The 21,274-nt window shown below is 39.7% G+C and overlaps 2 protein-coding genes across 2 annotated transcripts in view; one reads left to right on the top strand and one right to left on the bottom strand.

Annotated features, from left to right (window-relative positions):
- grk4 (G protein-coupled receptor kinase 4) overlaps positions 1-5,632 on the bottom strand; it is a 60,869-nt gene extending 55,237 nt beyond the window's left edge. Inside the window, exon 1 of the mRNA XM_042484798.1 lies at positions 5,318-5,632. Within this exon, the coding sequence (XP_042340732.1) occupies positions 5,318-5,369 (52 nt within the window). The 5' untranslated portion in view covers positions 5,370-5,632. The remainder of the gene's footprint in view (positions 1-5,317) is intronic.
- A 4,363-nt stretch (positions 5,633-9,995) lies between these two features.
- On the top strand, positions 9,996-21,087 carry LOC121942332 (target of Myb protein 1-like). Its single transcript, XM_042485508.1, is given in 16 exon segments — positions 9,996-10,193; positions 12,323-12,407; positions 13,390-13,468; positions 13,933-14,082; positions 15,686-15,820; positions 15,912-16,061; positions 16,594-16,710; positions 17,195-17,328; positions 17,432-17,474; positions 18,197-18,251; positions 18,254-18,328; positions 19,047-19,113; positions 19,910-19,985; positions 20,106-20,165; positions 20,270-20,309; positions 20,470-21,087. Coding segments are annotated over 16 exon segments (1,521 nt in total). The 5' UTR covers positions 9,996-10,120; the 3' UTR covers positions 20,652-21,087.
- The last annotated feature ends 187 nt before the right edge of the window (positions 21,088-21,274 follow it).

Below are 21,274 nucleotides of genomic sequence, written 5' to 3'. Positions count from 1 at the left end.
TAACATTTGATCCGAGTTTGGTCTGTGAGAGAGAGAGAGAAAGAGAGAGGGGCATCTGTCTCTCTCTGCTCCTTTTACACCGACCGTACGAGTTGGGAGTTTCGTGCCGTTAATCCACATCGCCATTCTTTAGAAAAGGTACGACTGCAGAATGGGATAACAGAGATGTCTCGCCTAAGCTGGAGGCAGAAGTAGTAACAACGACAAACTGATTTCTGCGTACAAGGCACAGTTGGCAGGACAGGACCGTAGATGGGACGGGTGTGTCGTTTTAATGTGTTGTGTGCGACCCACTGCTGGGAGATTTAAAAAGCATTTAGCTTTATATGGGTAGATTTAGTTTTGCCTGGTTGACACGTGTGTATCACTATGATGTCTGTGTTCTTGAGAGAAAACCTAATACAAATAGTAAATAAAAAACAGCCAACAGTTATCAGCTATCTCAAAGAGGGAAAAAAACAGCAACTTAAAATGAAAAAACAAAAATTGCAAAAACAATGAGGTCCAGGAGTCCCTGACCCTCTGAACAGGGGACAAGATCAACTGCCAAAAAACAGAGATGGTAAATGATTGTTGTTGACATGTTGTGCGATTGTTATTGTTTAGAAAGCGCTGCCGACACGTGATAAATGTCACACTAGAAGAAGAAGAGTTTGGCTTCCGCGATGCCGGCCTGCTGCCTTAAATCACACACTGGAGCAAAAACGGCATAAATAAAGGCCTCCATGTCAGTCCTTTAGTGCGATCTCTGTGTAAAATGAGCTTCTCTCTCATCTCGATGTGCTTCTATACTTGTTGTTTCCGGGATGGCAGGAATACAAAAATGTGAAAGAGCAATCTGTATTTCAGGAACAGCCCTAGAGCCAAAAAATTTGATCAGGTAGATCTGGCGCTGGTTAGATGGAAGGAAGTTCACCACAGTTCATTTACACACACTACCTACATTGTTGTGATACAAAGCTGGTTAAAATTCGGCGAAGTATCCCATTAAATCTGTGATGGAAAACGCCACATATCATTAAACAAACAAAATCTAAGATTGTTTATGCTTTGTGAATACTTAATATTGTGCTGGGAAACTGTTTGCAATTTCCTGTCTCCACAGCGAGGTCAGAGCGTTACCGAACCACTGATTTAATGTCTTGCTCAAGGACACATCAGCAGGGCAAACTCTTGCTGACTCAGTAGCTTGTACGGCCTCCCTGCACCCCTCAGCTGCTCGCGGAGGCCTTGATGCCATGTAGCATGAAGGTGAGCGCGGAGACGCTGTTGAATTTTATAAAAGTCGGCTGACCTCTGATCCACAGGAGCGGTTTTCTGTCTGGATTTGTGCGTTTGAAGGTGGGGTTCACTCCACAGCTTGTGACACTGCATGTGATGACAACGGTGACATACTGAAACACTCTGACAGCTGCAAACACCCACCTCTGGAAAGCCTAATTAAAATCAAATTAGTCTCCTGTGCAACTTAAGGGGATAAATTGGGAGGCATTAGCTGTTTTAATCTGAGTGCTAATTAACACAGTGAATGGTATAGCAGGGAGAGATATTAAAAAAACAACAACACTGACTGTTTACCCAACATTTTTGATGAGGCAATGGAGAGTCCATGCTACACTGCACCAACTACATCCAAAATGCTTATTTAGGCTGCAAGTAGGACTGTTTTCTTAACTGATAAATCTTCTTAAAATAATAAGAATGTCGATTTTACGTCACTAGTTATGAGAACAAACATGGATGTATTACTGAACGGGCCTAGCAGGCACAGGCCCCGCGACCCAAAGTGCCAAGACTCTCTTTTATAGGAAAGCATTTATGAATATTTAATACGGTGCTGATGCCAGATTTTATCATCCCTCCACATCCATTGTATGCTACTTTTAATACTTAAAAAAAAAAAAACATTCTCCAGTATTAATATATGATCATTGTGTTTGCATTTTATTTCACTTTTGTTTTATTGCTGCCTTGTTTTATCTGTTGCTTTTCTGAAAAGCACTCTGTAAACTTGTTCAGAAAAGTGCTATATAAATAAAGTTTTTTATTCTTATTATTATAAGAGCCCTCCTGACCTTCACCTGCAAACTGTCACTCAAGTTAACACTTACTGACCAAGAAGAGACTCTAAAAGACCACAAATACATTGAATGAAAAGCAACTACAAAAATGGCCAAAATAGCCACAAACACCCCTTTTCCACCAAATTAGCTCTGGTTCCATTCAGGATTTTTTGGAACCTCTGTGCTATATAACCAGCCCACTTTTCCACCAGTTTTGCATGGAAGCATTGTGATAAAGGATGCGTAATCAACAAAGGCGATATTCACTGCCCAACAGAAGTAAACAGTTGTAGCAAAATTGTGGGTTACACTGATTACCTGCAAACTTTTCTTCTGTTATTACAGATATTTGTTCTAAACCCCCAAACAACCACAAACTAACTATAAATGAGACCACTGCATGCTCTTGTTTTCCAACGAACCTGTAGAATATGACGCGTCCACTGATGTCGTCACACTTCAGCGTTCTGGTAAAGAAAAAAACTGCTATTTTTTCTTCCAGCTGGGATTCAACTTTTCAGGTTCTGAATCAATTTATTTTTGGTCGAAATGCTCTACACAGCTCAATATTCGATGTAGGAAATGGAGCAGAACCAGTTCAATGTGTGCGGAAAGATTTTTTTCTTTGTTAATCATAAAATACACAGAAAACTGCTTCACCTGAAGACAGTTATCACATATTTCTACAACTGTCAGGGTAATAGACACACAAAATAACTTCAAATATACCTTTTCAACCAAATTAGCTCAGGTTCTTGAACCAGTAATGTTTAGGACTTTTGGAACATTAGTGCAATCTAGCAAACCAGCCCACTTTCCACCAGGTTTGAGCAGAACCACTGTTAATCAATAAAGTGTCATCAATGGAGGGCGTTGCAAATGCATAAGAGAAATAACTGCAGTAGCAACATGGTGGATCACACTGATAATCGGCAAGCTTTTATCACAGATATTTGTTTTGATCCAGAAACAAGCACAGGCCGACTATTGCTGAAACCACTGCACATTCTTTCTTGTCTGACGCTTTCTCACTTCACACCTCTCCATCTTCTCTTTGCAACGTGTAGAGTATGACAAGCCCACTACCGTCATCAGGGTTCACACTTCAGGTTAAAAAAAAACAAACTTACATTTTTTGTTTCCAGCTGAGAACCAACTTTTCAGGTTCTGAATCAATTTATTTTTAGTTGAAATGGACCTGGTTCCATGTTGGTGTAAAAAGAGTAATAGAGAAACAAAATGACCTTAAATACCCCTTTTCCACCAAATTAGCGCTGGTTCTTAGAACCAGTTCTGATCAGGATTCTTGGAGCTTTGATGCGATTTCGTGAACCAGCACATGTATCCACCAGTTCAACGTGGCACCATCGTAATCAACAATGTGTCAGATTACATGGATTATCTGCAAACTTTTGTGCCATTATTATTACAGATTTTTGTTTTTATCCCAGAAAACAAGCATGAAGCAATTATTAATGAGACCACCGCTCGCTCTTGTGTCCCAAAGATTTCTCATTTGACTTCTCCGTCCTCGCTTTCCAACATGTAGAGTATGACACGCCCACTGATGTTGACACGGTTTGCACTTAACGTCACCAAAAACATGCCATTATTTTGTTCCAGAGAGTCAACTTTTTGGGTTCTGAACCACGTTATTTTTGGTCAAAATGCTCCGATCGGTTCAACATTAGCCAAGGAGAACGGCAATGATTCCATGCTGATGGAATAGGAGTAACAGAGACCCAAAATGACCTTGAAGAGACACAAAACCACAAAAAGATGCATTATGACTACGAGATGCAAGAAAGAGGCAAAACAAAGTCAGTGTGTCTTGCTCCTTCGTAAGAGAGGTGGCGGGGTCTTTTTGCATACCTTGGCTCAGGGACTCATAATCCGCCCGTAAGAGCAAATAGCTGTTTGGTATTTTACTTGATAAACAAGTCAAATAATTACTGAAAATCACAATGACTTTGATATATCACCAAATGTTTCAGCACCATTGGAACTAAATAAAATATATTGAACTTGGGCCACATACAGAGACATGCTGGGCTCCTTCTACACTCTGCATGGTTTATCATCACTGAGGGCCTTTAGCCTCTGGCTGAGGACACTGACAGGTATGGAGCCTGTAGATCCGACCCCCTCGTGACAATGTCAAGCACCATTTAATAGCAGGTAAAGGGAAGCCTGGTGCCTCGTCAGGAGCAGCTGCTGCTATGAAATGGATTCACTGCTGCTGCGAATAATCCATTTCACAGCAGTGTTGGCGTTTAGTCTTGAACTGAATATAATGTGAACCAGGAGGCCTCTGCGTGCGCACACTGAACCGCGACCCCCGAGCCATGTACGCACTGTGGGCGAATAAAATGGATCAGCTTGGACAATATCCTCCGCGGCCATACACCCTTATGCTGGTGTCCAAATCCGATTGGAAGAGAGAGAGAGAGAGAGAGAGAGAGAAAGTGGAAATCGTTGAGCAGTGATAACACCTTTTCCCCTCCTCTGGCAGCTGATACAGTGTTGTACACCCACACTGCGCCCACTCACAGTAGCCTCTCTGCTCTGCCATCTCCTGGAAAACAGATGCCTCTTTTCCACCTCCAGGTGAGCTGCTGCGGGATCACCGGCCCACTGAGCAGCGTGCACACCCGGGGCTACAGCGGGTACATGCTGGGCCTTCTGAAACATCCACTATAACATCATTTCTTTCTCCCAGCAGCAGCCAAACGGCAATGCAGTGGCACATTTCTGCGTCAAATAATACCACACGTTCACTTTACATCCCTAATTGGGCTTTAAACCCACAATGACAGGTAAGAAGAGGATGTTCTCGGGCACAGAGCCACATTGCGCAGCTATATTTTGGTCCACACTCAACACTATGTAATGCGAATACCATTAAATATCCGTTATGTCATCGTGAAATTGTAAATATCCCCAAAACCACTGTGTGAAAAAATTTTGCTCGACAGCCCCTCTAATGCAAGCGCGATGCTGCAAACACTCCCTGCGTTGTTCATCTCCAGCCTGCTGCTGGGCCTTATGTTAACCTGCCCGGTAAATCTGTGTTGTTGGTGTACAAACAGCTGATTTAAACGGAATATGTTTGCCCGGAGACAAAGGATGGGAGACACAGAAAACATAAATCCCAAGGAGGACAGCCGAAAGCTCAGGCTCGTCCGCGGTCAATGCTGAGGAGAAGAAAAATACATATATTTGAATTTTTCTGTGTGACATTCAGCTGTTCTTACCTTCCCTCGCCTTCAGGAGAACCGTGTTGGCCACGATATTTTCAATCTCCATTGTCAGAATGTGAATCCCGAGCAGTCGCGATACATTTCACTCAGCGGAAAAAGACGGTTTTTCGGATCAAACGTGCCGACGACGGTGAGGCTGCTGCACGCGCACAGGGTGAACGCGGCACTGGCGCATAGTAGGTGTTTAATAGTGGTCGTCGCTGCTCTCCATTGCAAGACGTTTTTTTACAATATCAAACCCTACCTACGGAGCTGTATGATTACGACGGGGCTTGTTGGCATTCACAGCCTGCCTCCCTTCCCTCTCTGCCTGCCTTCCTTCCTGCTTCGGCTCCCTCCCTCCTCCTCCTCTTCCTCCTCCTCCCCCTCCTCCTCCTCCTTGCCCCTCCTCTGCACAACGAACCAGCGAGAGTAGGAGGGATCAATTTACAACCACACACACATCCACACACAAGTGCATTCATACATACATGCATGCAATTTCCAAGGCTTAGTTTCCTGAAATTATGGATGCTATTCTGCTATTCAGCGGTGAAAGAAGTATTCAGATCCTTTACTTAAGTGAAAGTACTAATACCGCACTTTGAAAATACTCTGTTACAAGCAAAAGACCTGCATTGTTACTTAAGTAAATAAGTATAAACAGGAGCATATATTTAAAGTACCCCTAATGTCCTCCCGATTGCCACACACGTTTTGTCCTCTGGGGTCATCCTGACCCCGCCCTGTTTTGAGTCTTATTTAAAGCATATTGTATAAAATGTCAATCAATTCTGTGTTACACCTTTAGTCTTACTTCAGTCCAGCCCATTACCACACAATTTCCCTTCGTTTTGGAAGCTAGGGCCACTAAATCTTGGTTACATAAATATGAAAAACATATTTTGATGGCAAAAGATTTCATTTGGGGTCAGATTGACCCCAAGGACAACATAAGGGTTAAAATTAAAAGTACCCAATACAGAAAAACACACACAAAACACTCTATATATATATATATATATATATATTATATATATAATATATATAATAATATATATATACACATACACAATATACTATATATATATATATATATATATATATATATATATATATATATATATATATATATATATATTATATATTTATATACCCCCAAAACCTTAGTTATTAAAAAAACAACAAAAATATGTATATATGTGTGTATATATATGTGTGTGTGTGTGTGTGTGTGTGTATATATATATATAATCACCCAAAAAACTCAGTTTTTTTGACATAAAGAACAACAAAAAAAAAAACAAATACCTGTAAATTATAAAAGGGGGAAGAAAATGACTTGTTTATCAAAATAGTTGGCACTTAATCTTCTGTGAATCATGCAAAAATCTTAATTTGTAAAGTAACTAAAGCTATCAGATACATGTAGTGAAGTAGATGTAAATGTAGTGGAGTAAAAGTATAAAATAACTGGAAAAGTAGAACCTTAAATTCATACTTAAGTACAGTTCTTGAGTTAATGTACTTAGTTGATGCCATTTATTGTGTGGCACTTTTGGATTACAACGTGCTTATGTGTGTGGTTTTCTACAAGTTTCCCTCAGGCATAATAGTCTCCTCAACCACAGCCTACTGGAAACATCTAGAAAAAAAGAGATGTTTCTTTTTTATCCAAACATGAATTAACAAACTAATAAGTAAACTTTTCCTTTCCACAATTTCCCCCAATAAAACTGTTACTGGCTAATTAGGAAACATGAATGTGTTTGGCCGCAGCGGCCTGATACAGACCTCTCATTGTGTGAACAATGGTGTGAGGGTTTTAAGTTTATGCTGGGTCATACAGCCTGGAGAAAAGAGATAACACGCTGGTTTTCTCCTGCTGATGGCCACACTGTGACCCAGCATCCCTCTGGGCTTTCTAATCTGACTTTTGCATCAACTGAGCGCCCTAACGCCCTGAGAAGAGCCACGTGTCTGCAAAAAGAGAGAAATCATGAGTGTTAAGTATCAAAAACTGTGCTCGAATGGGTTTAAAGATCCATAAATCTAAAATGTATCAGTAATAATGAGCAGTTTCATTGTTATTTTAAAACAAGGGCCGTAAACGCAGTACGCAGAGGCCTGAGGGTATCTGTGAAGCAAGGAATTGAGTGACTGAAAGGTCAAAGGTCACGGACATTCATCTTCACAATCTGTGCTGATTTTATGACCACAGGATGTGTTGAGTTACTGGATCAATCAAAACACCTATCTCTCTGTACGTTTGGCTGTTGGACATGTATTTTTAAAGCAGGGGGATTGAATTAAATCTAAAGAATGACAGAGCTTTTTGTGTGAGCTCAGACATGAAATCAATAATTGTAGTTTGTTCTCACAAACGACCCTTTTTACCCTTTTTTAGTAGTATTTATCAAGCAATTTAACTTTTTAAATGAGGCACTTGACTGCACTTTATACGTATTGCACTTTATTATCCATTGCACTTGTGTCTTTTTAACTGCTGCTCAGTGTCCTTTAACTGTCTCTGTTTTTATCTTTATTTTTAATTTTGCGCACTGGTTCAGAGAAACGTTATTTTGCTGTATGTGTTCTTACAGATATGGATCGAATGATAATTGACAAACTTGAACTTAAACACTACTTTGTAGATATTAGCAACATTATCAGCTCCCAGGGAAACAGGATTTTGGTTATGGGACAGAAACAAAAGGTGCCCATTGGCATGGTTCTTGATTATTTCACGGGATGGGCAAAAACACCTGATCTTAGGTTAGTGAGCCATTTAGGGCATAGTACCACAGCTTTGGCTCAGAGGGGGTATTATGTCACACTAAACTCCTCAGGTTATTCATACTTTGTATTTAAGGTATTTTCATCATCAGAATTGCGAGTTATGAATGTAACTTAAACACTAAAGTAATAGTCAGTCAGTGCAATGGCCGTTATTATAATCCCTCAGTCGGGATTGCATCAGTGAGAACTGCCGGAGAAAGAGATGGTCTGCATATCAACTTGTAATTATTTCATCATATTTTGTTATACGACACTGTCCATGGTCACTATATGGGACAATCACACTACTGACAGATCGTAACAAAGATGGTCCATATAGATTCAATGCTGCCACCTAGTGGTTATAATGCATAAATACAAAAGGACATTACATGCAGTAGGTGTGCAGAATGCCTTGAAATTCTGATGTATAAATTGTTTTAAAAGTTTTAAAAAGTAATTTAGCATAAAGAATAAATTAATAAAATAAATGAAAATTCATTTTAAAAAAATAATAACTCTCCAGACTGTCATTCCTGGCAACACAGAACTGAATTAAACAATAATAAACATTTCAAAATGGAAAAATAAAATGCCAAATTAATTAATAGTGAAATAATTTGTCTTTTACTACATCTCAGAAAGGACAATTAAAAGGACACTTTCAATTAAGTGTGGAGAATAATAAATAAACAATACAATTTTAAATAATTTAAATGTTAAAATAATACAAATTTACTTCAAAAATATGAAAAAATAAGGGAGTTAGTATTTTGAAAAATATATTAAATGAAATTAAAGGGTTTTGTTTGTATTTTGCTAAATACAAATATAATGAAATCATAAAATTAGAGGAAAAAAAACATGTATATGTATGTTTTAATTTGTTTGTATCTGCTTGTAGTTCAAACTAAAGTTCACTAGAGAACGCTGTTACACCATAAACCAGCAGCTGACAGGTGAAACTTACTCACTTTTGAAGCATTTTTAAAAAGTTTTATGTTATTAAATACTAAAACATTTTGTCCTTTACCACACCTCAGAGGGGAACATTATAACCTACTTTTACTAGATTAAGTGCATTTAAACTGATCTGTTAAAAGAGGAATAGATTAAATAAAAGTGTGGAGAATAGTTTAAATTTGGAAACACGTTGAGAGGAACACGTGACACAAAATTACTACAAAGAGACACAAACCTTCCACAAGGAGACTCAAAATGACTACAGAGACACAAAATGACTACAGAGAGACACAAACCTTCCACAAGGAGACTCAAAATGACTACAGAGACACAAAATTACCTCAAAGGAGGAATAAAATGACTACACAAAGGCACAAAACATCAACAAGGAGACACAAAATTACTACAATGAGACACAAAACTTCCACAAGAAGACAAAATGACCACAGAGAGACAAACCTTCCACAAGGAGACACAAAATGACAAAGAGACACAAAACATCCACAATGAGACACAACATGACTACAAAGAGACACAAAACCTCTGCAAGAAAACCAAAAGATTACAGAGAGACAAACCTTCCAGAAGGAGACACAAAATTACCACAAAGAGACAAAAAACAAACAAACAAAAACACAGTCTGTGTGTCTTGCTCCTGTATAGGTGAGGTGGTGGGGCCTTTTGCAAATCTGTGCCCAGGGGCCCACTGTCTAGTAGTACGCCCATGCTTCCACCACTGAATGGTTGTGGTCCCGGATTTGCACTGAGCTACCTTTATAGGCCTACATTAAAAAAAAAAATTGTCTCTCAAGCCCTCAGAGTTTACCAGTCAACGGACCGGGGAAATTTTCAGACAGCACTGTTAGAAAGTGTGATGCACCGGTCTGATGTCCGGCTCTGTGTTGATGTCTGCTGCTGTTTCCTGGCTGTGTGTGTTTTCACGTGACCTCTCGGAGAGCCCTTGCACCTCTGAAGCTGCTGCAGACACCGAAAGCTAAAGGAAACGCCGCCGTTTGCAGCTCAGGAGTTACCGAAAGTCTTTGACATAGTTGGAGGGGACGCTTGTAATTTTCCAGGATGTTTTCACTCGGGGAGACGATGGAGTTTCTGATAGGAAACCCGTTTTCAACGCCTGTCGGTCAGAGGATCGGTAAGTCGCTGTTGAAAGTAACGTTATTGGGGTTTATGCGAGGAGCCGGATTTAATTTGACATCGTTTAATTAACGCAGTCAATAACATGTTTAGGGATTTCCATAACCGCACTCACAGGTCTGTAAAACAACGTAATAACACTTTTCATTTTAGTTTCCTGCTCTAAAATGTTCATTAATAATCTCCAAATTTGACAGAAACATGAAAAGAAGTCTGAGCCAATGACGCAAAGGGGCGGGGTTAAATTCCCTCTATCTTTCGTGTGATTGGTCTTTTTCAGTTAAGTGACAACTAATTTGGCGAATCAGGGAGGCGCTTTGCGTTTCCTCTCACTTCCTCAATGACTGATGTGTTTCGTCTAAATTTCAGTTTCACAACTTTTGCACAACTGTGACTGATATTCGTCCACAAGTCACGAAACCCTTTAAAACGGCAGGATTTCCTCAAAAAGGCAACAGGCGTCTTCTTTTTCTCAGACCACTGGAAAACCAAAAGTATTCATAACAGAGCTGCAGATGCCAGGAAAGATGTGTAATCAGGACAGTTATGACGTTAGTGAGAAACTGCTGCACACTCATCTCAAGCCTTCCTTCCTCTTATCTCATCCACTCACTTTCTCACACATAAATGTCATAGACGGCTTCAGCTCCTTCTGAGGCCAATGAGCACAGAAGCAGCTGACAGTCACATGAAGTGGAGGGAGGGAGTGGATGCAAGCAGGGACGGGAGTAAAAAGGGATTGAGAAAGGTTTGAAGAAGTGTGTGGGGTTGGTGGAAAGGAATGAAGGAGATTTAGAGACTTATGAGGAGCCTGTGAGGGGTGGAGTGCAAAGAGAGCTGGCTTTGATTGCTAAATAGTTTGGTAGAAAATACGTTAGAGAAAACCAGTTTTCTAAATCAGCTTGTTAGAGTAAAATAAATCTCATTTAAACAGATACTACTAACTTCTCATCAGAGATTGCAGTTTTTGATTGTTTTGTCTGTGCTCCTCTTTATAGGGCGGTTGCAGGTATTTCCTCCAACCAATCAGAATCATTATATGATGACAGTTTTGGGTTTGTTTGCTTATGCTGTCAGTCATGAATTACTGAACAGGCCTACTGGATTCAGGGCTAGGGGCCCAAAAGCATAAAAGAAAATGACTACAGAGAGATAAAATAACCTCAAAGAGGCACAAAATGAGCCCAGAGGGACTTAAAACTCCTGCAAAGAGACATGAAATTACTACAAAAAGACAAAAAAAAATCCCTATCAGGAGACAAAAACGACCTCACAGACACACAAAATGACCACAAAATGATCTCAAAGGGACCAAAAATGACTTTAAGAGTCCCCAACAAGCAGATTTTATAAACCCAATTTTACACATGCAGATTATGGTTTACCAGTCGAAAGTATTACTCAGTCTGTGAAAAGAAAACTGTTAATGTCTTATGTGGCTCCAGAGCGAGTCTGAAAAACAACCCTGATGATTTCATCAGGCTTGGTCATGCATGCATGCGACACAACAGCCTGTTTAAAACCTATAAATAATGGATCACATGACTGTGTCTCTTGTAGTGATGAACCCACAGAGAATTATCACCAGACTCCACAACTCCCCGCAGCCCTACACAGCATTTTAGGTTATTGTTTTCTGGCCCACAACTTTAACAATTTGGTTCACTGCTTTCATAACTTCATTTTTGATGTCAGCAGACAGCTGTTTTCAGCGAAAAAAGAAGTTTTAAAATCCAACTGCACACTGTCTGCTCAGCACCAAGCAACAGACAGACACAGTCATTACAGTATCCAAGAGTGGGCACATATAATATTTATTGTATGACAATTTTATCATTTCACATCATATTTTATTAATGTAGATCATGCCACACATTTTATCCCAAGGAATACATTTCCGAAATAAAGCTCAAAAGACCGGCTCAATACGACCTGCATCACGTTTTATTATCTTGCACTAGTTGTGATATAAGATAAGATAAGATAATCCATTATTAGCCCCACGGTGGGGAAATTCACAATGTTACAGCAGCTATGAGGTACAAAGAAGTATACGCAGTGAAAGAACGTATTCTCCTGGTATTACTGTAAAACTGCAGCTTCACCTGATTCCCTCCCTGTTGACAGAGCGAGCGACCAGCGGCTCTCTGCAGTCGGAGGACTGGGGACTTAACATGGAGATATGTGACATCATCAACGAGACAGACGAGGGGTAAAGTTGTCACAAAAGTAACACGGTTTCATCAGGAAGCTACAAACTGTCTCTATCTGGTGCACATTGTCTAAGCTGTCTAATATGTGCACTGTCTCATGTGTAGGACTCCAGGTTTTATTTTTGTATGGCTTTTACGGTGTCACTTCCTGTATGGTTTTGTTGTTTATTTTGTATTTCAGTGCAACTGCTTGTGACTGTATGACCTACTTATGTTTGAGGCCAGTCTCAGAGTTTGTCATGCAGTGAGTTTGTAATGTTATGAGGAATGTTACTGTAATGTGTTTGTAGAATTTAGATATTTACACTAAATGCATGAAAGTTTTTAGATTTTGTGCCTCAGAGTGACTTTATTTCTCTCTTTATAGAGGTGAGCCTCAAACAAAACTACCTTTAATGTCTACCTTTAAGATTTAGGGGGATATATAAGCAAAATATGTTTTCTTCAGTGAATAATCACCTAAAAATGAGAATTGTTGTGTTTTTGTGACCTTAGAATGAGCTGTTTATATCTACATAGTGATCGGGTATTTGTCCCTATGTTGCACTGCCATATTTCTACAGTAGCCCAGGATGGACAAACCAAACACTGGCTCTAGATGAAGCAATTCGTTTTTTGGACTACAGCTAGCAGCCCTCTGCAACGAACAGCATTAGAAAACACACATTTTTAACATGAACCTGTGTTAGACAGTGTTTCTACCAGCTTAAATCACTAAATCCGTTTGTTTTGGAGAGGAAGAGACCTCTTTGGGTATTTCAGCTCCTGGTAAAAACCTGAACAATAAACACTGAAGGACCTGGAGAAGTTTCAGCTGGTTGCAGTCTGTAATCCTCACTGCTAGATGCCATGAAATACTCCTAAATCTTACACACTGTTCCTCTAATAAACTGTGTGTTTATGCAATGGCAATGCTTCATTTTGTTTGTGAACCTTTTTCTCTTATTTTCATTCATATATATCCATTTTTTTTTCTCTCAGGCCCAAAGATGCAGTCAAAGCTATAAAGAAAAGAATTGTTGGAACCAAGAACTTCAGAGAGGTCATGTTGGCGCTCACTGTGAGTAATCGTGATCGTATGTGAAAGTTTGATTCATTGTTTTATGAGCTGGGGATTGAAAGGTGCGAGAGTGTAATTTTAAGGCCAGAATGACCCTTATCCTGGTTGGCTGGTGGCCTAGATGTAATGGTGTCAGTTTCTTTGTTTACACAGGAGGTTAAATCATCACTGAAGTCTTAGTGTGCGCACTGAGAAAATGTCAGTAAAAGTTTTAATTTGCGGGACACCAGGAGGTTATGAGTCCTTGTGGCAGCAGTCCCAGGGTCGAGTCCAGCCGGCCGCCCTTTGCTGCATGTCATCCTCACTCTCTCCCACCCCCATTTCCTGTCATCCCTCATGCTGTCCGATTAAATAAAGGCCATAAAAGCCCCCCAAAAACTAAAAAAGTTTTCATTTGGAGAAACTTGACTTTTATAGATTTAATGCCATTTACTCTGTTTCCTGTATTGTCCTCTTTCACGCAGGTTCTCGAGGCCTGTGTGAAGAACTGTGGCCAGCGCTTCCACATCCTGGTGGCGTCACAGGAGTTTGTTGAAGGAGTTTTGGTCCGCTCCATTCTGCCTAAATACAACCCTCCCACCGCCCTCCACGACAGGGTGCTCAGCCTCATACAGGTAACATGATGCTCCCACAGAGGGCATTCACTTCCCTCCCGATGCAAATTTAAAAACTGCACTACTGTTTTTGTTGTTTTTTTCGAGCATAAAGGGACTGAAGCTGTGTTTCATTGTGTAACTACATGACAATGACAGTAAATTAACCTTGAACCCTGAGGAGAGTATTTCCCTTATCGCTTAATCTGCTGGTTATTTTCCTAAATAATTGATTAATGGTGTTTGGTACTGGGAGGGTTACTTTTAAATCATATTCCACTACAGATGAATAGATGCATGCCTTAAAATACTTTTGGGAATACTCCAAAATCATCTTGCCCAGCGTGCTTGTCTTAGTATTATGTTTCCATGCCAAAAAACACACAGCAGTGTGCTGGCTGTGCATCTGCTCTGCCATTGTCATTTGGCAGCTGTACGGCACCTAACCTGCGGCCCACTTAAAAGACGGACGAATACTTGCTATCTTTCCACATATGTACAGGTTTATATTGTGATGTTTACTGGGAATGACATACAATATAGCCAACAACAAGTAGGTTGTTATTAGCGATGATCATTTACCAGAAACGCTCTGCTCCCTGATCTACCTCCAGCCAGCTGCCACCTTATAAAGGATTTTGTTGTGAAAAGAGGATTTTTTTGTATATTTAACTAATTTCAACTTCATGAATCAACTGTTCTTAAATAATTGCAGAGGCGACAGGCACAAAACGGCAGCGGAGCACTGCTTACGGCCAGTTAAAACATTCTTATAGAAAATAATGCAATCAAAGTGACGCTCATTCACACCACATTCAGTTAAGACACGGTGTTAGAGTAAATCAAACATATAACGTTATCCCTTCAAGTACTCTATTTTTAAAGACGTTAACTATATTCAGAATATCACTGATGTTAAACTTTAGCAGACTACAGTTACTCATATTTCTTTTTTTAAATGCATAACGCTGTTACTTGTATTCCACTGACCATGTTTATAAAAATCAGAAAATAGTAAAAAAAAATGTCCCCAACACATTTAGGTTTTGCCTGACTAGCAGTTCTAAACCCAAAGGTATCCAATATTCTGCCAAAGCAGGAACAAATATTTACATTTGTCTGAAACCAAAGAATTTATAACATTAAAAATGCAACCAATTAATTGGTGATTAAAACTGTCGCACATCAGTTTTTCATCAATCTCTTTAGCTCCAATCTGCACTGACCTTTATGCTGTTTTTGGAATTCTTTTTTAGCTTTCTGTGTTTTTTTCCCTCACCAGAATTGAGAGATATTTCAGTGGTGTGTTGACATCCCGCAGCTTTTAAAGTTTACTAAAGTTGGATCATATTATGGCTACAGACGTGTTCAGTAACGTTATCTTTAGTGTTCTTTGTGATTTAAATATCTCCACACATTCCTGTGCTTCTTCGTTTTGTGTCATAGAGACCAGCAGGAACAACAACATCAGATAACGTCTGGCTTGTAAATGGTGAAGGACAAATCCTTTTCTGTTGTTTCCTTGTCTCCTCGTATTAGGCCAGTAGACTGCGGTATGAAGCACTTATGTTGCAGTCAGTGATTCTGATTATATTTCAGCATACGCTCTCCCTCCCATCCACAGTCATGGGCTGATGCGTTTCGTAGCAATCCCTCTCTAGCGGGGGTGGTGTATGTCTACGATGACCTGAGGAGACGTGGTCTGGAGTTCCCCATGACAGATCTGGATGCTCTGTCCCCCATCCACACTCCAAACAGGGTGAGACTGCCTACAGAGTTTAAATACCTCACTGAGTCAAACGCATGTAAAGAAATGTGACTGTGACCTGTAACCTCTGTTCATCGAGCAGAGTATTCCAGAAAACGGGACCTCTGAGACGACCCCTGCCTCTGCTCCCACGCAGCAGTCACAACCACAAGCACCCTCCAGTGTTCCCACTCAGAATACCTCACCTCCAGTCCAGTCCAGTGAGGGATCAGCCTCCCTCTCTGCAGAACAGGTACTCCATAAACATAGACTTAAATTTAGTAACTGCATTCAAAATCAGGTGTGTACTGAGCCTTCCAGGGCACATAATAATAATAATAATAATAATAACTTCAGTTCAGTCCTATTAAACACAAGTGAGAAGATACTGGGGTAGAGTTAGGATAAAATTGAAATCAGAGGACAAATAAGGCAAGATGCTGGACATGTAATGTTGGGCAAGAAGAGACTGAGGGGAGAGAGAGGAAGAGAGGAGAGCGCTGTCGGAGGAAGGTGTGCTCTCAAGTTGTGTTTTTTTGTACGTTTTTTTTCCAGATTTGAGCCTACCTCACCTTTACAACTGTTAATCCACATGCTTTTCCTGCTATGATGTCAAATTACACCTAACAAAAGATAACTTTATTAGAGGAGTTACAGGCTTTTTCTATTGCCAAATTTGCCTCCATACAGTATAACAGCAATTTGTCGCACTAATCTTAGCACAAAAATACTATAGAATAAATGTTGTATTATTGTTGACTTTGTAAAAATTGTTTCTCATCCAGGAACAAAAGCTGCGCAGTGAGCTGGCGCTGGTGAAGGGAAATCTCACTGTGATGTCAGAAATGCTGAATGAGTTAATACCTGGACAGAGCCAGCAGGATGACACAGAACTGCTACAGGTGTGTGTGTGTGTGTGTGTGTGTGTGTGTGTGTGTGTGTGTGTGTGAATTTTCTACAGCATTGTTTACACTGCATCAAAGTCCTCCCCCCTATTCGCCTCATCATTTCAACATTATTTAGGAATTACTTGTGAGATGACATATATATTGAGAGTATTAATGGTGCTGCATTCTTCTATGATCATACTTGCTACAAAGCATGAGAAATTTTGCGAGACGTGCTTCATATTCCACATCTCTGTATTTTGTTGATCAGATTTAAAAGCACGCCGTGGTGTGTCTTACGTTCATTTATCTTACATGGAAAGTATTTGTAGAACATGGAGAAATACTGATTTACAATTTGTTTTACTTCACTTTATAACCCTTTTCCTCTTTGGTCTAATTTGCTGAAGTTGCTCGTACAACTGCGCTGCATTTCTGTGACTCCATGGCATTAGTGATGATAATGAATTAATGTCTCTCTCGTGCTCTGTCCAAGCAGCAGCTGTACTCGATGTGTAAGAGCATGCAGACTCGAGTGGTGGAGCTCATCCCCCAGCTGATGGATGAAGGCTTTATTGAGGAGCTGCTAGTGGTCAACGATGACCTCAACAACGCCTTCATCCGCTATGAGAGGTGTGCTACTGGATTATGTCTTTAGGAAATGTAGTTTTAAGGGTGCTGTATGTATCTTTTTTATGGCTAATTTCATACTTTTTCTACTTTAACTGTGTTTTAGGTTTGACAGACTGAACAAGGCACAAATTCCAAATACTCAACAGGTAAGAAAATGAATTGCTCCTCCTCATTTTTGCTATAAAAATGTACTTGAAATCTAAACCACTGTAAAGCTGCACCAGTGTCATTTTTTTACCCTCAAATCTTCTATTGAGGTTTTTGGACTAAACTTTGCCAGCCTGCTGTCATATGACATCATCACTCAAAAAACAAAAAAATCCTTGTAAACAACTCAATAAAGTGATATATTATTATGAAGTGAGTAAGTCCTGTTTCATCATGTTAACTTTTTAATAAATATATGTGATTTCTGGTTTTAATATACTAGGTGCATGCCTCCCTTTGTGTGCAGCAAGCGGAGAGCAAATGGCTAACGGCGTCAACAAATATGGATTGAAGCAGAATATTTCAGGAGATAAAAACATGTTGAGAACTTTTGAAATGATTAAATGTATCATTTTTTCAATGAATTTTGACTTTTGGACGTTTCAACACTCTGGAGTTATTGAAAATATTTTTGATCATACAAGTTGGAAACCATGGTTTGCAGCCACCACTGGAATCTAATTTTACAAATAGGAAAATGCTAATAATATTAAAATCTTTATTTACAACTATGCAGAAGAACTGAATTTAAACAGAAAGAAAGAACTTGGAAAAAAGGTGCACAGCAATTTGAAAGTTGATTTAAGAATCAAATGTCAACATTATAAATGAATCTTTAAACTATTTGGCACCGCCCTAACTCACTGTGTTGTGCCCTCAGAGCTCTACCACGAGCCCGAGCCTCATTGACCTCAGCCCCGAGTCTTCAACGCTCAACCACCTGCCGTCATCACAACAACCAGCCAACCAGCAGTCAGCACTCAAGCCAATCAGCAACAATCAGCCAACCGCAGTAAGTAAACTTTGTGTATCTTTTGCTCCATGTATGCATTCTTTTGTAGCACCAAATCCATACATATGACTGAAACTTATGACTGACGGCAAAGTCATGCTTTTGCAATTTGGTGTTTTTTTGGTAGAAAACAGGATGTTGTGGCTGGCATCACATGAGGAGGGACTAGCACAATAACATCGCCATGGCTATTATGTCAACTTAGGAAACGGGAGGAAATCAAATATAAAGGAGCATATGATGTTTGTGAAAGTTACTATAGGTGTAAATTCAGAATTCACAAATAATCATGCTATTTTATAAATGACAAATAACATTTTGGTATAAAAACAGAAAAATGTATTGTATTAGCATTAATGGTTTTTATATCACAAATATATTGTGGTTGTCGGGCGCAAACCTCTTATCTCCACATTTCACTATTTTATTTTTTTTTCCTAAAATAATTCTATTGGTCCCCCTCTACATCTATCAGTGGATTTTACCATTTCTAAACCAGTAATGTATTTAAAAAAGCTTGTTACTAAACCTCCCATCTCCACTGGATCCTTTAAAAAACAGCATTTTTTTTCTAATTCCCCCAAAAAATAGCAATTTTGGAGACAGAAGGTTTGCGCCCGACAGCAGCGATATATTGCTGCAGGAATTTCGATACCAAGCTGAAGGACATTGTTTTGTATTCAGTTGTGAGTTCATGAGTTAACCGTCTGTGTTGCAGAAGAGGAGGAAGAGTTTGACATGTTTGCCCAGACGAGAGGCAGCTCCCTGGCTGAGCAGAGGAAAAGGTGAGTGGTGCTAACAGAGAGACTCGCACCGCATCGCGACAGGTGTTCTCACTGCATGTGTTGTGTGCAGCCGTGACTGTGAGTGATGAAAGTGCCTCATCACCTGTGGAAGTCTTAACTGGATCTACCTTCCAGATATCTGCGATCTGTAACTACGTTTAAATATTAATGCGGGCTATAACTGAATTAAAAATGTTTGAGTTTACTTTGGTTAAATTACAATCTGAGTTATAAGCCTGAAGCCATACTTTTGCCACTAAGCCTCTCATGAAATGATCTACAATTAAATTTTGTGCTCACAGTACATGATGCCACAAAAGGAACACAGATTTGCAATTTTCTATTCCTTTTTAAAACATTTTTTAACTGCATCACAAACAAAATGCTCTTTTCCCAACAAGAAGTAAAAGACAGACAATGCTGTGCCATTCAGGACACATTTACAAAAAAAAATCTAATAGTATGTATTGAATGTATGCTTGACAAAAAACTGGTTTGCCGTTGTGCATATAATGATTTATGTAATGAATAAATGCCTTTTGGGAGGTGAAACTGTTCAACACAGAAGCAGTAGAATAGATTTTGATCAACGTGATAAATAGCAGAAAATAATGTACACAGTCATTTCATCGATGCGTGAAAGCATTTGTACAAAAGAATGAGAAACTGCTTTCATAATGTGACTAGACACTTTGGAGAAGGAGCAAATAGTTTTTCGATTTTCCATTCTGTTTTAAGAAAAGTGCGACTGATTATCTACATTGCATCACAGCATCATGATACATCCTGTCTCTAGTGTCAGGTACGAGGACCCTGGAGCTGTAGAGGGCCTTGCTGGAGCTCTGGATACCAGGTTGCAGGTCACAGGAGGGGTATGTATACCACTGTGACACTGAAATTAATTTGAACAAAATAGTTTCCTCTGAAATAAAAGCACTGGGTATAGTGTTAATTGTGCAGATAGAGCTAAAACACGCTGATTTTCCTCTCAGATGCCTACAACGAAAAACTCTCAGCAGAATGATGTTGACAAGTGGTTATCGTGTGATATGGTAAGAGAACGAATGCCTTTTTATAAGGAGTGTTCTTTTAAAATGAAAATATTAGAAGTGATATAGGATGATCTGATGTTTACTCTTTGTGTTTGGAAATGCAGCAAGACCAGTCTTCAGTTAGCGAGGGAGTGTCCAGTGAAGGTATGTTTTAACTCTGATCCATTGCTGCCACTTTAACGTATGTATGTTTATGTGTTTCATGCGTACACACACACACACACACACACACACACACACACACACACACACACACACACACCACACACACACACACACCTCTAACTACAACTGTGCATTTCAGATTTTGATAAGTTTCTGGAAGATCGGGCGAAGGCGTCAGACCAAAGCAGCCAGGCAGTTCGCAGCGTGCCGCCCTCCACGTCCAGACCGCCGCCACAATCTACCCGGCAACAGGACAGATCACATGACCAACCTTTTTTCACTTTGAGTTTGTGGACAAACGAGAGACGTGGGTGGATGTAAAAGTCGACATATACACGCCAGCATATTAAAATCTACCTACAATCACACACATACTGTGTTGAAGGGAGACTTTGTTGGGTTTTTTTTTTAACCTGGACCCTATTTTTTCATGTTTTTGTGTCTAAGTGACTGATAGAAACAACAATTTTTGAAACTGGTAATAACCGCCACGGGCAGTTTTGCACAATCAATTAACATCAATTAAAAGTCCTATTTTAAGTAACTTCCATATTCGAGTTCTTGCAATAAATTCTAGATTACTTGAGTATTTGCAAAGAAATAAAAATCTATAAAGAGTAGGGATGTAAATTGGCTAAAATTCAGAACCTAACAAGAAAAATCAGCAAACTGTCGCTGCCACACAAGTTAAACGCAGCACTGAAGGACTGTCTCTGAGCCGCTCTCCTCTCTGTAGGTATTATATTGCAGCCAGATATGCTCCCTAAAGCTGCAGCGCTCTCTCTCAATACTGGACGAACATCAAAAATTGCTGTCTTCATTTGTCACTAAGACACAAAAACATAACATTATAGCATCCAGGTTCAAAAATACTGAAGTTTCCGTTTAAGTCAGGTTTTTTTCTGAAATCACACACACAATACAACCTGACACTACAGAGCTGC

Source organism: Plectropomus leopardus, chromosome 4, assembly GCF_008729295.1.
Source record: "Plectropomus leopardus isolate mb chromosome 4, YSFRI_Pleo_2.0, whole genome shotgun sequence".
Lineage (NCBI taxonomy): Eukaryota > Metazoa > Chordata > Actinopteri > Perciformes > Serranidae > Plectropomus > Plectropomus leopardus.
The sequence above is the reverse complement of the archived record's forward strand: the minus strand, read 5'-3'. Positions and strand labels throughout refer to the sequence as shown.